Raw genomic sequence first — 20,934 nt, 5'->3', positions numbered from 1 at the left:
TGATCCATTACTTGTTGAAAAATTCCAGACATAAAGTTGGAGCCTTGATCGGACTGGACACATTTAGGGAGGCCAAATAAAGTGAAAAATTTGACTAAAGCTCTCACTATAGTCTTTGTCTTTATATTTCTCAGTGGTATGGCTTCTGGGAACCGAGTTGATGTACACATAATTGTCAACATGTACTCATTTCCTGATCTTGTTTTTGGTAGGGGCCCAACACAGTCTATTAGTATCCTACTAAATGGTTCTTGAAATGCAGGAATTGGCTGTAAAGGGGCCTTTGGAATGGTCTGATTTGGCTTTCCTACCATTTGACATGTGTGACAAGTTTTACAGAAATGTGCTACATCCTGCCTGAGATTAGGCCAATAAAAGTGACTGAGAATTTTATGATAAGTTTTCCTACTCCCAAATGACCAGCCCAGGGCGTTTCATGGGCCAGGCGCAATATTTTCAGCACGATAGGGCTTTGGAACCACAATTTGATGTTTTATAGCCCAGTCGTCATCAACCAAGACATCTGGAGGTCTCCATTTACGCATGAGAATACCAGATTTTGTATAATAGGAAACAGAGCTATCTGAAGTTTTACCTTCATCATCTACCCTGTCAAACAAAGACAAATATCTGGGTCTTTGTGTTGTTCTGCAATGAGATTTGATCTAGAAAATGTCTGACTTTGGTCAGCAGAAGTTTTACTGGAAGTTTCAAATCCACGAGGGATAACGGAATGATCCGTGTCAAACACCTGACTGAGAAAGGTGTCATTTAAGTCAACATCTGTGACATTATTTTTGAGAGTATTTTGATTCTCAGAAGTTTTCTTTGACATGGCTCGAGTAATGGCACATGATGGAAAAAGGCCGGGAATGTCTTCCTCTATTGGCTCTGGATTTTGATCTAAACTAGGATTATCAGTCACAAGTGGATTAGTAATGACCTTGTCCCCGGCAAGGTCGTTTCCAAGAGGAAGGTGAATCCCTTCAAAAGGCAAAAAAGGCCTAATACCTAAAGCCACAGGTCCAGAAACAAGTCCGAAGACAAATAGACATTATGGAGAGGAACAGGAATGTAGTCATTACAATCTACCCCCTTAATAAGAACTTTAGAACCTGAAAATGACTTTTCAGAAAACGGCAGGGTATCTGCCAACAAAAGAGACTGGGAAGCCCCGGTATCTCTTAAAATTTTGACAGGGGTAGCGGAAGAGAAATCACTAGAAAGTGATAAAAACCATCATGAATAAATGGTTCGAAAATACCCATAATGCTATCTTGAGAAGAATTGACCTTGACCTCATTAATTGGGGATAAGAGGGGTTTAACCTCAGAAAATGTGTTGCACACATTATTAGACTCTAATTGAGTTGATGAAGAAATAAAGCCGGTTGGCTTAGATCCACTTTGACCACTTTGACCTTCACGTTTTCTTTTCAATTTGAAACACTCTGACATTAAATGGCCGTCTTTCTTACAATAATTACAAGAAAGTGTACCAAACTGTTTGTCAGAAGGAGATTGAGACTTGGGATCTGATGATGTGGGAGTGTTACTTGAACTCTGTGAACTGTTGTCATTTGATTTCCTACTGTCCTTTGAAAAATTCTTGGATGAAAAGGACGAGTTAAATTTACCTGCATTGTTTCTGTATGAAAAGGACTGGGATGGTTTGCTGAGAAATGAAGATTTGTGGGTCAATGAATAATCATCGGCCAAACGTGCAGCAACCTCCAATGTATCTGCCTTTTGTTCATTGATAAACGTCTTGATGTCACTCCGGATGCACCTTTTAAATTCCTCAATCAAAACAAGTTGTCGTAATTTGTCATAATTCTGACTGACCTTTTCAGAAGAACACCAACGATCAAACAGTTGTTCTTTTGTTCGAGCAAATTCAACATAAGTTTGATCCTTCACCTTCTCACAATCCCTAAATTTCTGACGGTACGCTTCAGGCACCAACTCATAACCCTTGAGAATTAATTCCTTCACAGAATCATAATTTGAAGCCTGCTCTACTGACAACTGAATGTAAATTTCTCTGGCTTTACCCACCAAAGCACTCTGCAAAAGCATAGACCAGGACTCCTTAGGCCAATTCAGACTCTGAGCAATTTTCTCAAAATGGAGAAAATATTTGTCAACATCCTTTTCTTGGAAAGGGGGAACTAACCTGAAATGCTAGTGATGTCAACTTGTCTGAAGGGAAGAATTTTCCTGACTGTCCAAGCTCTAAACGTTTTATTTCTACCTGTAATCGCTGTTCTTCTAATCGCAATTCTTTTTCTCTCTGTCTTTCTTCCATTTCTAATCTTTCCTGCCTTTCTTTTTCTTTCTGTCTTTCTTCCATTTGCAATTCTTTTTCTTTCATTTCCTTTTCTAATTCCATTTTCTTAAGCTCCAAATCTGCCTGTATTTCTAATTCTAATTTTTTGAGTTCGAAGGAAGACTCAGGCTCATAATCTTTTAAGGCAGACTCCTCAAAATGGCCAGAATTAACTAAATGTTTTGCAATCTTGAACTGTATTTCCCGCTTGCGCATAGATCTTTTGACATCTACTTTAAGGAAATTTGCCAGTGCTATGAGGTTGTCTTTTCTGAGGGAATTAAATGTGTCCTGATCGAGGTCATCCATAAATTCGTCTGGCTTGAATTCCGCCATGATTGAATTTCGCTGAGTTCACAGTGTAAAGTAGTTTTGAAAAGGTAGGCAAAATGTTGTCAAACGGCTCAAAATATTCGTCTCCCGGACGAGCCCCCAATTTGTTACGTGCAGAGAAAACGAACAAAAGGGTGAACTCAGCAGTTAACGTTTAAACAAAATTTATTACGAAAATAAAACTAATTGCTAAGTCAGGGATAGAGTACAAGCTTTAAAAGTGTACAGACTACTTATCTCAGCTGGGACGGCAAAGCTCCAGTCTCAGAGTTGTAACAGTCAGTTGGATGAATGAACAGTCCTTGCAGGCTTGCAGCTGCACAAAGTCCACAGTATAAATCCAGCGTTGGCAGTGAAGGTCTTGAAAAGTCTTGAGAATGACTACTGCTGGAGTTTAGTAACACACAAGAGACACGATCCCAAAGTCTGACTGGAAGCTGAGCACGTCCCTTTTATAAAGGCATATAAGAACAATCTAGAACTTTTATTGACATGCTAATTACTGTTCTAAAATTATCTCCCTTACACAACTAATCAACTTTCCAGAACATTCCAAACATGACTAATTGAATTCAAGGTTGTGAGGTCATCAAGGGCAGTGACCTTGAGAATGTTCTAGACTAATTGAACTCAGGTCATGATGAGTGTGGGGTAAATACCTACATAACAACGGAAACTGTTCAAATATTGTGTTTGCATTAACCCTCTAAAAACGATGGATTAGTCTAAACCCTTTGGTACCCATTGTGAGAGTAGACCTGTTTACAGGCAATCGGGGATGAACAGCCTGGTAAAAGGTACTTTCATTCTATTTTTTCATGTAATTTTTTTATCTTCTATATGAGCTCGTTCTCGAAAGAGACAGTCATATCAATCAATATCTATTTTCATAAGAGCAATAGAATAATATATTCGGGTAAGATTTGAGACTAACAAACGCAGTGATGGTGCGGCACGCGCGGCCATAAAGATCATGATGGAACATGGATACTCATTTCAACAAACACTTTACAAGTAATTAAGGTGGTTAGGGTATTTTTGCTTCTCTTTTCATCCAAGATAGTCAGTCTATTTAAGCTACTGTATTTTTTCAGACCCCCTGCCACTCGAAACAGTATTTCCCTTTGCCATTATCTGATAGCTCAGATCACACCGGGAATGCCTCATTCAACAAGCTTTTGTAAATGCGGCCTTCGCGGGACAAAGTCGCTATCGAGTGCATTATATTCGCCAATATATACTAATTGAGAAGGCTATTATATTTGCTAGACCTCTGAAAACGTGTCGACTATAAGTGGATGACAAAAAGCCCTTAATAGAGCAGGCAGAGAAAATGGTGACGTCATTTTTGGCAATGCCAAAAAAAATTCTAATGATCGTACGCATGCTCGGACGAATTGATGATGTAAGTTGAAACACAGAGCCTTCAGGGCCTGTGGATAACGCTGTTTTTACGCAACCATGTCGCACAGGATCAATGTTACTTATAGTCTTGAGAACGCATTTTGCGACACACAAAGCGCCCACAGAGTAAGAAGTAACTACCTATCCGGACAGCTAAATTTTTGGCCTTGCAGTTTGGTAATAGTTGCTGGTTTTACTGAGATCCGAGGCGAGGTACATGGAGTAAGTCGCACTGAGACATTCATTATCAGGGCAGGTACCACATGTTGCTTAGGCAGGTAAAAGACACACCTTCGCGATACCTTATTAGAAGGTAGAATACAACTGAGGCTCGGGGACAGATATTCAGACTCTCATAATTTGTTAATACACTTTTGGGCTTTCACTTGGAGGAGGGGGGGTGGCTCATTTTGAAGCTAATGGAGTAACTTAAGTTTTCACTGGCTTATTTTTGCGAAAATATAATTTGTCACCATAGAGTTATAACAGGTATGGCGGCCATTTTGGATGTCAAATATCGGTAAATTTAAGGTTATATATTTCCATAGCACCAAAAGTTGCACGGTGACCCCAATTTTGAGTCTTGATTTTGAAAGAGAATGGTTTAAAGTTTCGTAAGGGAAAGTTTGAGCAAAGTTTGTCTTTCGATTTCTAGGCACATGCTATACCTTAACGTTCTTCACACACTGACACATGCATACATGAACAAAACAAACATGAGCTGAACAGACCCAACCAAACTCTATTCAACGGGCGATGTTCGCAGAGCACCATTTCCAGTTTGCGACTAGTCAAATTTACGGGAAGCACTGCTGACAAATATTAAGTACTGGATTGAACATTTTCTATCAAGATTAAACCGTGACAAACGCTTTTGTTGTTAGAAGACGCTGTTTATTTGTAAAAGATGACGAACAGAAATCATTAAATATCAAGAAATGTAAACACGATATAGATTTTCCAACCCGTTGTACTCATATCTAAATTGTTCATCTGTCATTTGCTATAAACGGACAAAATTGACGGTTTTGTCAGCGCTCTGTCAGTTTGGTGTCACGTCTACCACTGCAGTGGAGCTGAAAACAGCCGATTTCAGTATAACATGCCGTGAAAAATGTCCGTAAGAGATCCGAATCTTCATGGAACACACGCGAGCATTCATTGCCAGGTCGAACAGCTCCTTCTTACCTATGGCATAGGCTTGTTAAGTTTCTCGGAATATTTTTCTTTTTCGTGATCGGCGGCGTAGTCTAGTGACAAAAGCAGATATAGTATGTATAGCAGTATTAGGTTTAAAGCAAGAATCAGGAGGGCGGATGATTGACAGAGGGCGTGCTCGGATGAGTCTGTCTTTTTTTGTGACCATACAAGGTCATGACACAAAAAAGTTGACCCCTTCGCGCTCACCATCAATGAACCCACCTTAAGAGTAGTCTCGGTTACCCAGACTGCACTTGGGGCTCTCAAGTGCAGTGTGGGTAATCGACGCTACCCGAAGAGCCGTGGATAATTACGTGCGTCACAAACAAGTGTACACACTGCGCACCATTTTTACAAATAATCATTTGTTTTGAAGGAGATGTTTCAGAACTTCCCAGCCTAGCTTGTGAGACTTAAACCCTCCTTAGAGGACAGTCACGTGATCCAAATTGATAGTTTCTTTTCCCCGATTTGATGATAATAATGTGGTTGATTATGATCATAATGATGTTAATGTTAATATTGCTATGATTATTATAACTATTGATGTTGTTGTTGTTGTTAGTGTTATCATTCAGCGACATGGATTAATGAAAGACAGTAAATGGTCCTGAAGAACAGTTGTCTCTTATCTTTTTAAAATATTTCACTCTCAAATTGGATTCCTGTTCCTGTTTTGAGACTAGAATAATAAAAATACATATGTGAGTGGAATGATGAAAAACACATTCATGAATGTCATTTATAATGAATATATATGATATTTTCAAATGCGGTAGTGTACCTTTCAAAAACAAAGACGGTATGATGTTCTTAGTAAGGTGTGCATTATTTTACATCTGTCTGTTGTTTTCAAGGTCAAAGTCAAAAAGCACTTGGTTGAAAATAATCGACTTCAGAGCATGTGTCATTTTCTGGGCTATTTTAGAATTTTGTTGACGGTAAAAGGGATACAGACATATGGAATGCGATGCAAGTGAGGTGTGTTTGAAACAAACATCCAATATACATAATTCTTCTCATCAAGATCATGGTCATACAGATTCAATCGAACAGATTTGACTTCTCCGGTGGAAAATTTTCGCCCTAAATACAAGTATGGTCACAGATTTTAAACATCACGAACGACCAAACATCACAAGAAAAAATTGCGGTGCGAGGGCAATAGTTTCTTTTGTAAATTGTGTGTGGATATTAGAAGTCAACAAAGAGCGTAAGACGTCGATGGGACTGCATGCAATCTTTTTAAAACACAGAACGCAATCAATATTAACGTACACAAAATAGACAACATTGAAAAAACACTGTTCAACTTAAAGTACCATAGTTTGATATGCAGCATTTTAGATCTCCGAGCAACGACCTTCCTCGACTATACTTGTGCACCTCTCCGACTAAATTACCCGGTGAACAGTCGAGTAAAAAAATACACGAAGACACCCATAATTAAATGAGCGGGCGTCATTTTAGACTGCTCACCGGTGTAGTCTACCAATCCAGGCAAAAGATCGTTCCAGAAGACACACTCTCGCTCTTTCAGCGACTGGCCGTTCGGCATCTCCGGATTCAAAGTCTTGTATCGCAGATTTAGTTTGCTGTACGGCGGCCAGTATTCGTTGCCATCTGCTGCGGTCACATTCTCACCATCTTCAGAGGTGTTCGGATCCCTAGAAACATTTGAAACAGAACATGAATTATAATTGGACTTTATTAGAAAAAATCGTCACATGCGTACTTTTATTCTTGTCCCAGAATAATGTCAATCATCAGTATTGAAGTAATTATAGGCACTTTCTGTGAATCAAATATCTTGAAAAACAAGTCATTGACAATGACATAGTCCCCACTTGTAATAGGAGTATTAGCCTTGAAGGAGGTAGGGAAATGTGGTCATTAAGAAGTATCACTGGAGTGTATATGTTGAGATCTATGGGCACATAGGTCTATGTCGTCTTCCCAATTTGAAACACATGAGGCATGTCTAAGTTATGGTTCTAAATCGGGAAAAAAAGATCAGACCTCTAGCTGTATTGGCCAGCCATGAAATACATATGCGCATAATAAATGAGGTACAAGATGTGACATCTAAAGGGGAAGTTCACCAGGGTGATTTTTACTATGTGGTAGTTCTGTGGTCATTTACCCAGGAAAAACTATTTTTACCCTTTATAACTCGCAAGATTTTTTATAAAAAACGATAAACTAGTACAGGAAGTTGCCCATGTAATTTGAATCATGGGAAAAAAGCTCCAAGCTTGGAGCTTGCATAATGTGATATGGAAGGGACCATCTCCGGACGGGTATGGCCCCCACATTGTCCACTCACAGTAACACAGTAGTAAACAGCAACACAAAATCTGACAGTGGACAGTTTATTATAAGTGAATCATCATTTATGCAAGGATACTCAGTATAAACAAAAGTTATGTAAATACGCACAGACTGGTTTAAGCATGGGTGAGTGGACAATGCCATACCCATGGGAAAATGGTCCCTTCCATATCACATTATGCAAGCTCCAAGCTTGGCGCTTTTTTCCCATGATTCAAATTACATGGGCAACTTCCTGTACTATTTCTATCGGTTTTTGTAAAAAATCTTGCGAGTTATAAATGGCGAAAATAGCTTTTCTGGGGTAAGTGACCACAAAGCTAGCACATATGTAAAAATCATCCTTGGTGAACTTCCCCTTTAAGGTCTAATATCCTATCAAAATTGGAGGGTATAGAACTTGTGGTTACTGAGTTATGCATATATGTATAATCAAGGTCAAAGGTCATTGAGGTCACGTGACATTTGAAAAAAAATGGTATTGCTATTAATCCCTATATGCCAAAAAATCAGACCTCTAGCTCTATTCGCTTGCCCAGAATTAGATGTGTGCATAATTAATGAGGTAAAGCGTGTGTTGTCATAAGGTCTCCCATCCTACTAAATATAAAGGACATAGCACTTGTGGTTCCTTATTTATTGACTAAACATATATTTTAGGTAAAAGGTCATCGAGGTCACATGACATTTTGTCAAAAAACTTCTATCCTATAGTTATCCCTATATACCAAGAATCAGACATCAAGCTCTTTGGCTTGCTCAGAATTAGATATGCGCATAATTAATGAGGTACAGTATGTGGCGTCATAAGGTCTCCCATCATACTAAATATAAAGGTGTGTACCACTTGTGGTTCCTGAGTTATGGACAAATATATTTTAGGTCAAAGGTCATTGAGGTCACGTGACATTTGTCAAAAAAATTGTATTGCTAAGTTATCCCTATATACCAAAAATCAGACCTCTAGCTCTATTGGCTCGCTCAAAATTAGATATGTGCATAATTAATGAGGTACAATATGTGGCGTCATAAGGTGTCCCATATGAAGGGTGTAGCACTTGTGGTTACTGAGTTATGGACAAATATGTATATTTGAGGTCAAAGGTCACTGAGGTCACGTGACATGTCAAAATATCTGAGATATCTGCATGAACTGATGGACGAATGGATGGACGAACGGACGGACATGACCCAATCTATAAGCCCCCTGGACTTCATTCGTGGGGACTAAAAACTGTGTCACTGCATCCTTTTTGCAATATGAATACGATGAGAAACTAAATTTTTATTTTTCTTGGCCTTATACATGGGAGTCTATGTAGAACTGACTTATACATGGGAGTCTATGGAGGTGTAAACTAAAAAGTCCTCTAACACGGCCAAATTTGGTCGCATTGTGAAACAAATCGACGTGCATCTGTATGGGGTAGGGTACTATCCTTGTGCAAAGTTTGAAAGAAATTGACCTGGGCATGTCTGAGATATCTGCGTGAACGGACGGACGGACGCACGCACGCACGCACGCACGCACGGACATGACCAAACCTATAAGTCCCCCCGGACGGTGTCCGTGGGGACTAATAACCCCATAGAAGCTACCCTCTTCATCGCTTGCCTGCATCACATTTAGTTCTGGCTTAGAAACTCAAATCCCTTGGCATTACAGGGGTAGTATTCTAACAAGACACAGTGCACGTGGGTTTGCGATCTGTTCCAAACAGAATTTTGTGTAGTGGGCCTGCTATAAGGCCGTACAGTTAGCGGTATAAAAGTTTTGAAACATAGCACAAACAGATCTACCATGAGTTTACTTCTTTCGGTTTTAGGAACCATCCGTGCCTGAGCTTTGTCATGAGAACAGGCGCTTATGACAAAAGAGACGATTTCAATTTTGAAATCATAAACTTTCCTTTTTTGTCGAGCAATATGCCATCATCTCCAGCTTATGGTGTGTATATTTCACAACTCCTCAGTTACAGTAGAGCATGCCATTCATATGAAGACTTTGACTGTGAGACACAGCCTATTAGCTCAAAAGTTAGTGAGGCAAGGAGTAGATTAGTGAAATCATTTAAGAAGTTCTACGGTAGATACGGGGATGTTGTATCAAAATATGACCTGTCTGTTTCTCAAATGATGAGTGACAGCATACCAAATTTTGACTCACAAAAGTAATTTGGTGGATTCACCAAATAACAATGTTGACGGGTGCGGCCAGCTGACAGGGTACGCTTACCCATTCCGGACACCTGGTACCACCACTATTTCGTGGTTCAAGATGACCCCATTGCCTTTGTCATAATCTATATGTTCCTTGGACCTGGTAAATTTCATAGTTACCTTGAATGATAACGATATTGGACCTGATTTGATGTCTAATACCATGTGAACCAACTAAAAACATGTGCAGGTACCACTTTTTTTATGAAACAGAAGCTGCGGCAGGATGGGAAAAGCGTATGTATGGTTCGCTCAATCCGTCGCCGCAGCTAAACGCCAGCAACGAAGCCACCCATTCACGCCCTACCGTTAGCATTCAGGCCGTAGTGAACAAACACTATGGAGGATGGCAGACACAGGGACTCCGTAATCTTTAATTCTGTCCGTCCTTGTTCTAATTCAACAGCTTGCGCACTTGTCAAACCGCCATTTCGCTCTCAGAAAGGATTACAACGCTGATACAACTTGCAAAAAAAAGGTGATTGATTTCCACCAGAACATAGTCAGACGGAAAGATACATTAAAGTACAACTGAGATCCGTTTTTATATCCAAAACTCAACGATTAATGCCTAAGAATGCTTTATGTATCGTGATTTGACGAGACTTGTCGAACGAAGTTTCTGACATTAAAGCATCTCAAGCATCTCATGAAATCAGGTGCGGGGAAAATATTTGATTTTCTCTATTACAGTAATACACCTGTAGCAGAGACCGGGTGCAAGCTATCCCTCGGCTGGAGCGCCACCACAGTTTGGAGTGTGCGGCTTTGGCTGTCTGTCGAAATGTTTTTCGTCTCATCAAAATCATATGAATCATCATTTCTTAGGCATATTTATTTTCAATTTTTATGAAAATGTATATCTGGACTGCTGAAAAATATCTGACGAGAATCAACGAAGTTCTAAGGACGCGCATTTCCACCAATAGTATGACGGTAAAAAGGATACATACCCTGTCTTGGCGAAGTTTGTCCAGTATTTCATTATCCGGAGTGACATCTCGGCTTCTTCATCTGTTATATTCCAGTCCCAGCCTTCCATCAAATGAAAACCAAACAAATATTGTTGTAGCTCTCCATGGGCCGCCTTCATCCACGCTATATCGTAGATGGACCTCGACGGTTGGTGGGTGTAGTGATACAGGTAGACTCGCTGCTCTGCGCTTGCGTAGGCGTGGGTTACATCGAGCACAGCACACGACGCTGATAGGTCAGTCATAATTTCGTTGAGCAAATCAGCGTAGTTGACGTGGGAGTCGAATTCAACCTTGTCTGAGTACTGATATTCAATCAGTTCCTTCAGTATGGGTTTCCCTTTCACCTGGGAGACGGTGGCGTCGAAAATTGAGTCGAAGTTCGCCCTGTCGACGAAAAGCTCGGTCTCGTTTCTCATCTGCGGCATGAACAGGAAGGGCATGAAAGTTCCTTCGTCTTTGGCGAAGCCCATCATGACCTTAAGTTTGTTGAACGAGTGGTCTTTCAGCATCTTGTTCACGTTTTCAGGGATAAAGCGGCCATCGACAGTTGCATAGAAAGGGAAGGTTGTTGTCGATTCCCCGGTAATTGGCGATATCATATACTAGTTAAAAAGATCGAGAACGACAAAACAGTCAGTGGTATACCAGTGGGATTTCGCTGATGATCGTTCTTTGGGAAAGAGGTCCTTCACGGACCGGGAAAAATTGCACCACTGAGACTGAGTCCGGGACAGTAGCTTCATTCTGACAATAAAACAGAATGTACCCCGCGGACAGAATTTTCATACAACATGATTGGAACTAATTCGGGATAATTGGATCTTCATATTTTTCAAATTTCTCAAATGTGCATGGTGCCGTATAGCTGAATGCTGCAACATTACAAATTACTCATAAAAACAAGTATATAACTTTAAAAAAGATGAGTTTGCATTTGTAGATTAAACCGACATCACTTCACCATCCAATTATCACAAATTAGCATCTGTCGTGGCATTACAATTAATCAACACTGACCACTTCAAGAAGGCACGCAAGGTGTACCAATTCTACCCCAATTATCGCTACAACATGGATACATACAGCACAAGGAAAGGCAAACTCAATCAATTTGAGATAGTGGTGTGTTTAATTAGTGCTATAGAACAAGAAGGCTATACAATGGATGCAGATGCAATTAACTCCTTGAAGGGTCACATGGTGAAATATTTCAAGAAGACCATGTCATGTCCAGTAGCAACACCTCTAGGATTACATCAGTGGACAGAGAGTAATTTGGCCTCGCTTATCACTGACATTTTCGGCAAACCATGTCATACAACATCTAATTTCCAACGTTTTACGACTCCTGATGAGTTATTACAAAACCACAAGCTGGCCGAAGATGCCATCGAGTGTGTTGCCACCGGAAAGTACAAAGACAGTTAGTGCACACTGCCCGCTTCTGCATACACAGATAGACATACACAGATAGACATACACAGATAGACATACATACATACATACATACATACATACATACATACATACATACATACATACATACATACATACATACATACATACATACTTTTTTTGTTTAGGCCTACAGCTTGTGTGGATATAATACATTTTGAATCACGTACCTGTCAGATAATTAAATTGCCGCAGTCTTGCGTTTCAGTAATTAAAATAAAATAACACTTCTTAGCCACCGAGTTTCACTGATTTATCATGAACACAATTGTGAATTTCAAATACTAGTAAATCCGAGGTAATATTCTTATGATTCAAGTTTACTGGATAACTGACAGTTTTACATTTGATAACGAAAGAGGATGTACAGTAACTTTAAAGTTCCGTTGAGTCGGTGAAGTTACTCTACCTCCATATAGTGGCAACTTTTTCTTGATCCCTTGAGTGAAAAATCTACACAGATTTGACCGCATTACTTCGAATTTTCCCTGAGTAAAGTTAGGGCTAACTTTTTAAAACACGCATTTTTTTCGGAGGAAGTAGCTCTACAGTACTAAGTAGGAATCTGCTATGATCATAGACAGTGGAGCGGACGACTATCTATGCTATAATCGATGACGTTTAAGGTAGTATGCGTCTCGAAATCTCAAATTTTCCTCAATGAATCTTTCAACCATTCTCTTACCGAACCAAGAATAAAAATCAGGGTCACCGTGCAAAGTTTAGTATTAAAGAAAGAAATTATATAAACATCTACGGATATTTGACATTCAAAATGGCTGCCATTCCTATGTTAACTCTAAAGGGGAAAATAAAATTTCCGAATTTTGAAAAACTAGGACGGTAAAATTTTTTCTTACTCCAAGAGCTTTAAGATGAGCCCCAACACGCGGTTAATCATAAGAGAATTGTAAAAAATGATAATATTCCGAGGCGCACACACCCCGGAAACGGACATTCTAATTCTCAAACTCATACAATAATGTGAATGCAACTGCTAGACTATTCAGATGTACAGTGACGGATCTGTTATCAAGGGGTTTAGTTTCATCATCTTCATTGTAAGGTAAATAAACTTTGAGAAAAATATGTCTTATGACAACAAACAGAAATGTAACACGCTGATCTCTAAACATCCGCTTTGATCTCCAGAATTAACTTCGGATTCAGCATGACGTTTCGAATCAGCATCTCTACAGACTTACCATCTGTGTACCTGGGACGATGAACTTCTCGGCAGGCACTTTTCTGAGGCATGACACGAGCTCCTCAGTCGATTCGCTCTCACAGTTCAGAATCTTGCCTAACGCAAATGCTCTATTTCTTGCAATCTGTTGATCACTGATCGTGAGCCAGGAACTTGAAGGTGAGCCACTCTAGTGAAGAAAGAGAATGTCCGGACAGATTACTATACTTATCCCGGTGTAATAAAATTTTAGTCCCTTGGGAGTTTTATCTGCGCAATGTTGGAATTTCTCGTCGGACATCTGTTAATCAAAGAAACAAGGCCCAATGGGTTGCTGCAGTCATCATCATCATCATCATCATCATCATCATCATCATCATCATCATCATCATCATCATCATCATCATCATCTTTCAGAAACTTGGCAAACGCCGGCAGCGTCCGATGTAGCATGAACTAGCAAGGTCTGCAATATGTAGTCTACCTGGGAAGAATCGTTGCCGAAATAAACTCTGCATATCCTGGCTCGCGTAGATGAAACGCCGGAGATGAGCGACAGATCGAGCGTGTGAAATGCCCGTAGAGGGCGCTATTTAGCGTACCGTTCAACGATCCGATGTCGTTCATGATCGTTGTGGAGGGGGTCCTTAATTTGCGATACAAACTCATTTCTTGTCAAGATAGGATGTTTGTCGGGCCATTTTCTCGCCCTATTTGAATGCTGTATGTAAGACAGCAAAGTGTAAATGAATTGACATTGCTTATTCTAGCTTGATAATTTACAGTCATCGTTAATTGTAAAATTATAACACCCTTTCTTGAATTTACGATACAGGACAGTCTACAGTCATGGCTGAACATGGGTCACACGGATCATTTTTCACTACAAATGGAAGGAGTGGTGAATAGTACAATATGCATTGTTTTGTTATATTGTTATATTGTCCTAGCCAGTCAGTCTTGACAAGAGTGTATAGTTTAATTCAGTTCAGAATCACGCACGGGGTCTGGACTTTGGGTTATTCAGAAACTGAGAATTATAAACACAACCAAAATCAGGGAGGCATGTTAAGTTTAACATGTCCGCCTCAATTCCCTGTAAACAGGTCCACAATCACCATTTGATAACAATGTGTTTGGGCCAAACCATGGTGGTGAAAGGGTTAAAATGCATCTTCCTGATAATATGAATGATCTATGTAAATTCGTGTCATTATCCGAGCACAGCTTTCTCATGCAATGCTTTTTCCAGTTTAGGACGGGTGTATCTTGAAAACTCAAAACTGCTCAAGAAAAAAAATGCAAAGATCCCGACAATTACACAAAATTTACCTGTATGATGCCACGATGGAAGAGTCCAGACGACAAGGGTGAAATCAAGTGAAATCCCACGGACGAAGCGCCAGCACTGAAGCCGAACAAGGTCACTCGGTTTGGATCCCCGCCAAAAGCTGAAATGGTAAACAATTCAAAAATTCACCATTGGCCGGGTTCCGAAAACAGTCTATTGATTGGAGACCATTTTAGTAAATACTTGTAAACCACAGGACAATATATTTTGCCTATTTTTATATTTCACATTCTTACAATTTTTATCATATTTGGAAAAAAGGACGCGATTATATCCATGGTACGGTGTAGGTCTCGTACGGTGAGGTCAACAAGGGTTCATAGACAATAGGTTATGAGTGACATTGGTTTTAAACAACTACAGTACTATGAAAACGTATTTATCACCATGTCCTGGTTGAATCCATGGTCGGGGATAGTAGTATCATAGAAGTTCCCAGATTCTCTAAAAAAGAAGCACAAAGATCACCAAGATGGCGTTTATACCTTCGATATTGTCTTGAACCCACATGAGCGCCAGTCTCTGATCATACAAACCCGCGTTTCCCGGAGCCATGTCGTCACCTGCGGTAAAATGAAATATTAAACTTTGTGGAGATCTAATTTACAACTCGTTCACCGCCAGTTATTTACTTTAATTTTTTTCGACCCGAACATTTCTCTCCAAGTGCTCGATAGTATGATTTCCATCTGTCAGCGAGACTGTTTTAATCAATAATGGTCTCGTTTTTGTTAGTCAGCTCTTTGCTGCCTTTACTGTGGGCTAAAAGCCCGGTACCTATAATTCTGTCCACAGAAATCATACGTATGTGTTTGTATTATATGGCCTTTGGGGTTTTTTTTCTGGTTGTCACCAAGTACTGCGTTCTGTTACTTCTTTTAAGTGAACTGAGCCCTCTAAAGTTCTCGTCAAATATAATTTCTAATTTCTAATCGTTCATTCTTGCGTATTTTGGGTCTCGTGACGTCATTCAAAATGAGCCTTTAGTCACAGTACAAGCAAAGCAAACCACTAATGACCTTCGTCTACAGGCGCTGACCCCTTGTAGATATCACTTATACCCATAACTGCTGTCTATGGGAAGACTTAGCCTGGTATGTTTAAAGGGAGGCAGTCGTCGGAATTGCGCGTGCGCGATTTTCTTGTTTACAACTAATATATGTCATGCATGGTATAGATGCATCAAGTCAACATAGCTACAACATTTAAAGTTTATGATATTCATATGTTAACAGACATGTTCTAACTTTAAACAATCGCTTACGTACCGTTACACTAGATAAAGTATTTACCTCGGTCGTAGGGGTCCCTGGCAACCTTTGAGCAGAGTTTTGACGACTGCCTCCCTTTAATAATACGTAGAACTGGAAGGTTTAAAGTTTTAAATACACCTTTCTCAAGGAACCCTAAAACATTCTCTTTAGAACTCATAAATATAGGATTTACGTTTAAAAATTGATTGTTGAGAAACAATGAACTAAAACGTTATCCATATATCGATATATTTAAATTCAAATGGCTGCAGTTCCTACGTTTTCAAATTTCACAAAAATCGAGAGGATGAATATCTCTTTCACTCCATGGTTTCGAAATGAGCCAACAAACTTGGTGAGTAGAATGCCCAGCAATGTATTGCAAAACTATTGGAGTCGGAGAGGCCCTGAGGCATGTTCTACCTTAAAGGTATACAGTCACCTGTAATCTAAATATGCCCATATATGGTCATATATGGTCAAAATGCCCATGTGAGGGCGCTGTTTTTAAAAAGCGGCCACCCTCTTAAAAACTGTGATTGGTTAGATTTTCTCTTTCCATGGTAACTGTGGCAAAATTGCAACAGGTGACAGTATACCTTTAAAGGGATACAGTCGTCGGAACTGCGCTCGAAGGTCGTATGGGACCCATACGACCAATGTGAACACTGTATCCAAGGTACGATGGTGATTGATGAAAGTTAAAACATGTCTGTCATAATCTACATCGTATAATTTAAATGTTGCAGCTATGATGATGAGGTGCATCTAGATATCATGCACGAAATACATTGTTTGTAAACAAGAAACTCGCACAGGCGCAGTTCCGACGACGGTTTCCCTTTTAACATCCGAGAAACGTAATACATGATGCGAATGCTTACCTGTGTACAGAAACCCAAGTGCTCCGAGTCTATAATTGACGGTGATAATTATGACGTCACCGATGGCAGCTAGTGGGACACCATCGTAGTACGCCATCGAGGCTGACCCGGATATCAGTCCACCGCCGTGAAACCAAACCATCACGGCGGCCGGCTCTGCCTGCATCTCAGATAGAACAGATTCTTGATGAGAAACTGTTAGAGCATATGAAAGAAGCAATTGGTATTTCAAGGAACGTCTTCAGAACGTTAAGAAGAATACCTGAGACAACACGTCCAAATATGATCGTCGACTTTTCACGAGGTAATGCTTACCTCCATATTAAAATATTAAAATTACACTAATACACAATCACTGCTTTTCAAATAGAAGCAGATGAATGCAAGACTGTCGATTTTATTATTTTAATTCAAACGATACATTTAGAATGCCACTTTCATTTTAGGACTTTTTACGACTCCACAGAAGCTACAGATCATAATGGTGACATTCAACAACTTTTTGACTTCCCCCATGGTCTATGAAAGTTATGTATTTATAAAGGGACATTAGCTGTAACTTTTGACTAATTTTTCACTACTCTGTCTCCATGTATCAACTACAGAATTTTACTATAATCCGATCATCATAACCAATGCCCGGTGTCCTGCTTGCCAACACAGCCTGTATATGTGAAATGACCATTGTTATTGTTGATAAATGTATTCTAGTCCGGACCTGATTACAAAATTTAAACAATAACAATGCAGATTATACTCATATAGGGTATATTTATGAGCTAAATATTAGGAATTTCTCCATGGTTCAGGGATTCAAACCAGAAACTGCAGATGATACACAGAACAAAACAAATAATAAAAAAAATTGACCAAAGTTACAGCTAATGGATCTTTAAGAATGACATTTGTAATACAAGATATAAAACAGAAGAGGGCCTTACTAGTTTTTGCTTCATTCCTAAATTCGTCAATCTATCTATTTCTCTATTCATTAATCTACAGTATCTACCATCCACCCATCCATCCAGTTGTCTACCTACCTACCTTCCTACCGACCGACCGACCTACCTACCGACGTACCAGCGATCGATCACAGGGCGAGGAGGCTATGTGTGAGGTGCGACTCTAATTTGCTATTTTCCCCCTTTTCTATTTTCCCTCTTCAAACTTCCACACACAGTCCCAGTCCACGGTTAATGATATTTGTGTAAACATCCTTCAGTAAACATACTTACTAGAGTTTCAATTTGAAGTTTCAGTCGCTTTGTACAGAGGCACCCCGGATTTTGCACAGGAATTAAAAACAGTATCTACTACCCTCATCATAGTTTGATATGTAGATTAAAAGACGTAAGGTTTGGTGGCCCCCCTTTCAAGGATTATTTGTATTGCGTCGACAACTCTAGATCTCTTAAAATAAGCATTAAATAATAAACAAACAAATATAATAAATAAATAAGTAAATAGATAAATAGAGGTTAACCTTGTATGGTTTTCACTGTTGCTTGTCATTGAATTATTTCTTACCTACTAGAGAGTTAAAACACCCATCACCATCAAATGACCCGTTGAACTGTACCAAAGATTGCAGAGTCAGTGCAGACAGAGTTGCCGGTGTGTAGGCCTAGGTCTATCAGGGGTTCAAATATCCCCCCCCCCCCAATTTAGACTGACGAGTCATGGGTTACCTATTGTCTGTGGTTTACTCTGAACTATCTGACCATCAAAGGTCATTAAATTGAACTCGAGTGACCTTTCGGAATATACAAATGTTAACCTTGCCCTGCGTTCCCGGCGGCGTTATGGTTGGAGGCCGAACGCCGGGAACACAAAGCACGTACACAGGGCTAATATTAACCCATGATCATGAGAATGGCTCTCTATAGTATAGCGAAACTGAAGATATATTTTGATTGAGTAAATTTGCTATTTTATGGATGACTTTTACTGAATACATGCATGTCATTGTGCAATATGAGGAGAACAACCGTCGCGAATCGACAGCTGTGTTATAAAACCTTCCATATCATGTCACGTGCAGGGTCAAAACAGTGACGCACTTACCCTTCCTTGTGGCGCGTAAACATTCAAATACAGGCAGTCTTCATCGATGGGATCTGTCACCGAAATAACGCTAAGGGACTGGTCAGTTTCTTCGGCCTGGGGGGGGGGCGGTGGATTATTTTTTGCCGACGTCAAAAAGTGGCTGACCCCCCCTATTCCAAATTTTGAAAACAGGGTGACCCCCCCTATTCCAATTTTGAAAACAGGGTGACCCCCCCCCCGCACGCGACAACTGTAATATGTATAATACAAAACTGTAATATATATATATATATATATATATATATATATATATATATATATATATATATATATATATAATGTAAATATATATATGTAAATATATATGTTATATTTTACATACATTTATATTTTAAGTCATTCTGTGTTTTAATGAAATTGTTGGCATGTCAGTTGTAAGATAGGAAATTTCAAAGTGTCAATCTTAAAGTTTGAATACAGTACATTTTGAATGAGCTGTGAATGTATTTCACACTTTCTATGCTTAACCAGATGTCCTGAACTGTTGTACAGAAATGGATGTCAATCATTAATATCAAACAGGAAAAAGCAGTAAATCAAAAACTTTGATGGGTGTTAAGACTTGCCAGCCATCCAATTAAATCTCCTGAGGAACAATAGAGAGGCATTTTAGCCAAATCTGATGTGTGCAGAGTCTGAGATGACCTTTTCTTGTAACATTGATATTTGTGCATGTTGCTTACTCATACTGAATTCTCATAGAGAGAACAGAAAAGTATCAGGAATTTGTCATGCTTTTCATATGAAATGCAGATTTCATAATAGTACACTTTCACTTAGCAAACATCAAGATATATCTGGCATATATCTCTAATTTATTAAAGTATGGCGCCCGAAGGGCGCGGAGAAAAATATGAAACATCCTGATATCTCTGATATATATGTCTTGTATATTAAAGTAATGCACAGGAAGGATGTGCTGAAAAATGTCTGATATATTAAAGTAATGCGCTTGAAGAGCATGCTGAAAAATATTGAACATACATATATCTCTGATATATCTCTGATATATGTATGCCTGATATGTTAAAGTTGGGCGGTGCTGAAAAATATGTCTGATTATTAAAGTTACGCGCCCGAAGGGCGCGCCGAAAAATGCAACTGGATGAAATTTGTGGCTGACACGATGCATTTTAGGCAATGATTAGCCTGTGTCGAAATTCAAAAACACACTGACCCCCCCTATTGGGCATTTCAAAAACATGGTGACCCCCCTATCACCAAAGTCAAAAACAGGGTGACCCCCCCCCATGAATCCACCGGCCCCCCCAGGCCGAAGAAACTGACCAGTCCCTAAGGTGGTCACCCGCCTGCTGTATGCAAGCATTTCTGAAGTAGGTCGCGTTCCATGCGCCAGTCCAGTTTGCCCTCGGCACTGGTTCTCGAAACCTGAGCTCTCCAATCGGTGGCTCCGCAAAGGGTATACCCTTGTACACGTGGATTGTCCGGTTGGGTTCATGCCTGAACTCTACTGCTTCGCCGATCACTGTACCCGTCCTGATTTCAACTCTGGGGATTTCATCGCCAACTGCTATGGAAAATAAGCCGACGAACGCCAACACCCTGGCAGAAGCCGCCATCGTGGCGTACGGCTACAACAAAAAGGACGTCACCAACTATGCAAGCCCATGACCTCACTGCATGGCACTGCATTGTTGTATGAAAGCAACCGTGCGTATGATATGCCGAACCACTGCAGATTATGAATTGAGGTGAAGGTGACCTTCCCACCGGACCCACTGCATTGAACGAATGATCAGTAGTTTAGCTGAGTACGCTTTTGTGTTACAACTTGCAATTGATGAGCATAGCAACTTACAAACTATATTTTAAAATTATCTACACTAAGAAATACCTAGATATTTTTATTGTTATTGTCATCTTTATCTTGTTTTGTCTGAGAAAA

The 20,934-nt window shown here is 39.7% G+C and overlaps 1 protein-coding gene across 1 annotated transcript; it reads right to left on the bottom strand.

Annotated features, from left to right (window-relative positions):
• Positions 1-5,115: 5,115 nt before the first annotated feature.
• On the bottom strand, positions 5,116-20,608 carry LOC139144351 (cholinesterase 1-like). The gene is made up of 9 exons (XM_070715052.1): positions 20,396-20,608; positions 18,987-19,082; positions 16,923-17,082; positions 15,271-15,348; positions 14,767-14,885; positions 13,454-13,624; positions 10,770-11,395; positions 6,745-6,932; positions 5,116-5,315 (listed from the first exon to the last, which is right to left on the bottom strand). The coding sequence occupies exons 1-9, from the start codon at positions 20,606-20,608 to the stop codon at positions 5,254-5,256; spliced, it is 1,713 nt and encodes a 570-aa protein (XP_070571153.1). The 3' UTR covers positions 5,116-5,253.
• Between the last annotated feature and the right edge of the window lie 326 nt (positions 20,609-20,934).

This window comes from Ptychodera flava, chromosome 11 (assembly GCF_041260155.1).
Source record: "Ptychodera flava strain L36383 chromosome 11, AS_Pfla_20210202, whole genome shotgun sequence".
Lineage (NCBI taxonomy): Eukaryota > Metazoa > Hemichordata > Enteropneusta > Ptychoderidae > Ptychodera > Ptychodera flava.
Note: the sequence above shows the minus strand (reverse complement) of the source record. Positions and strands in the feature narration are given on the sequence as shown.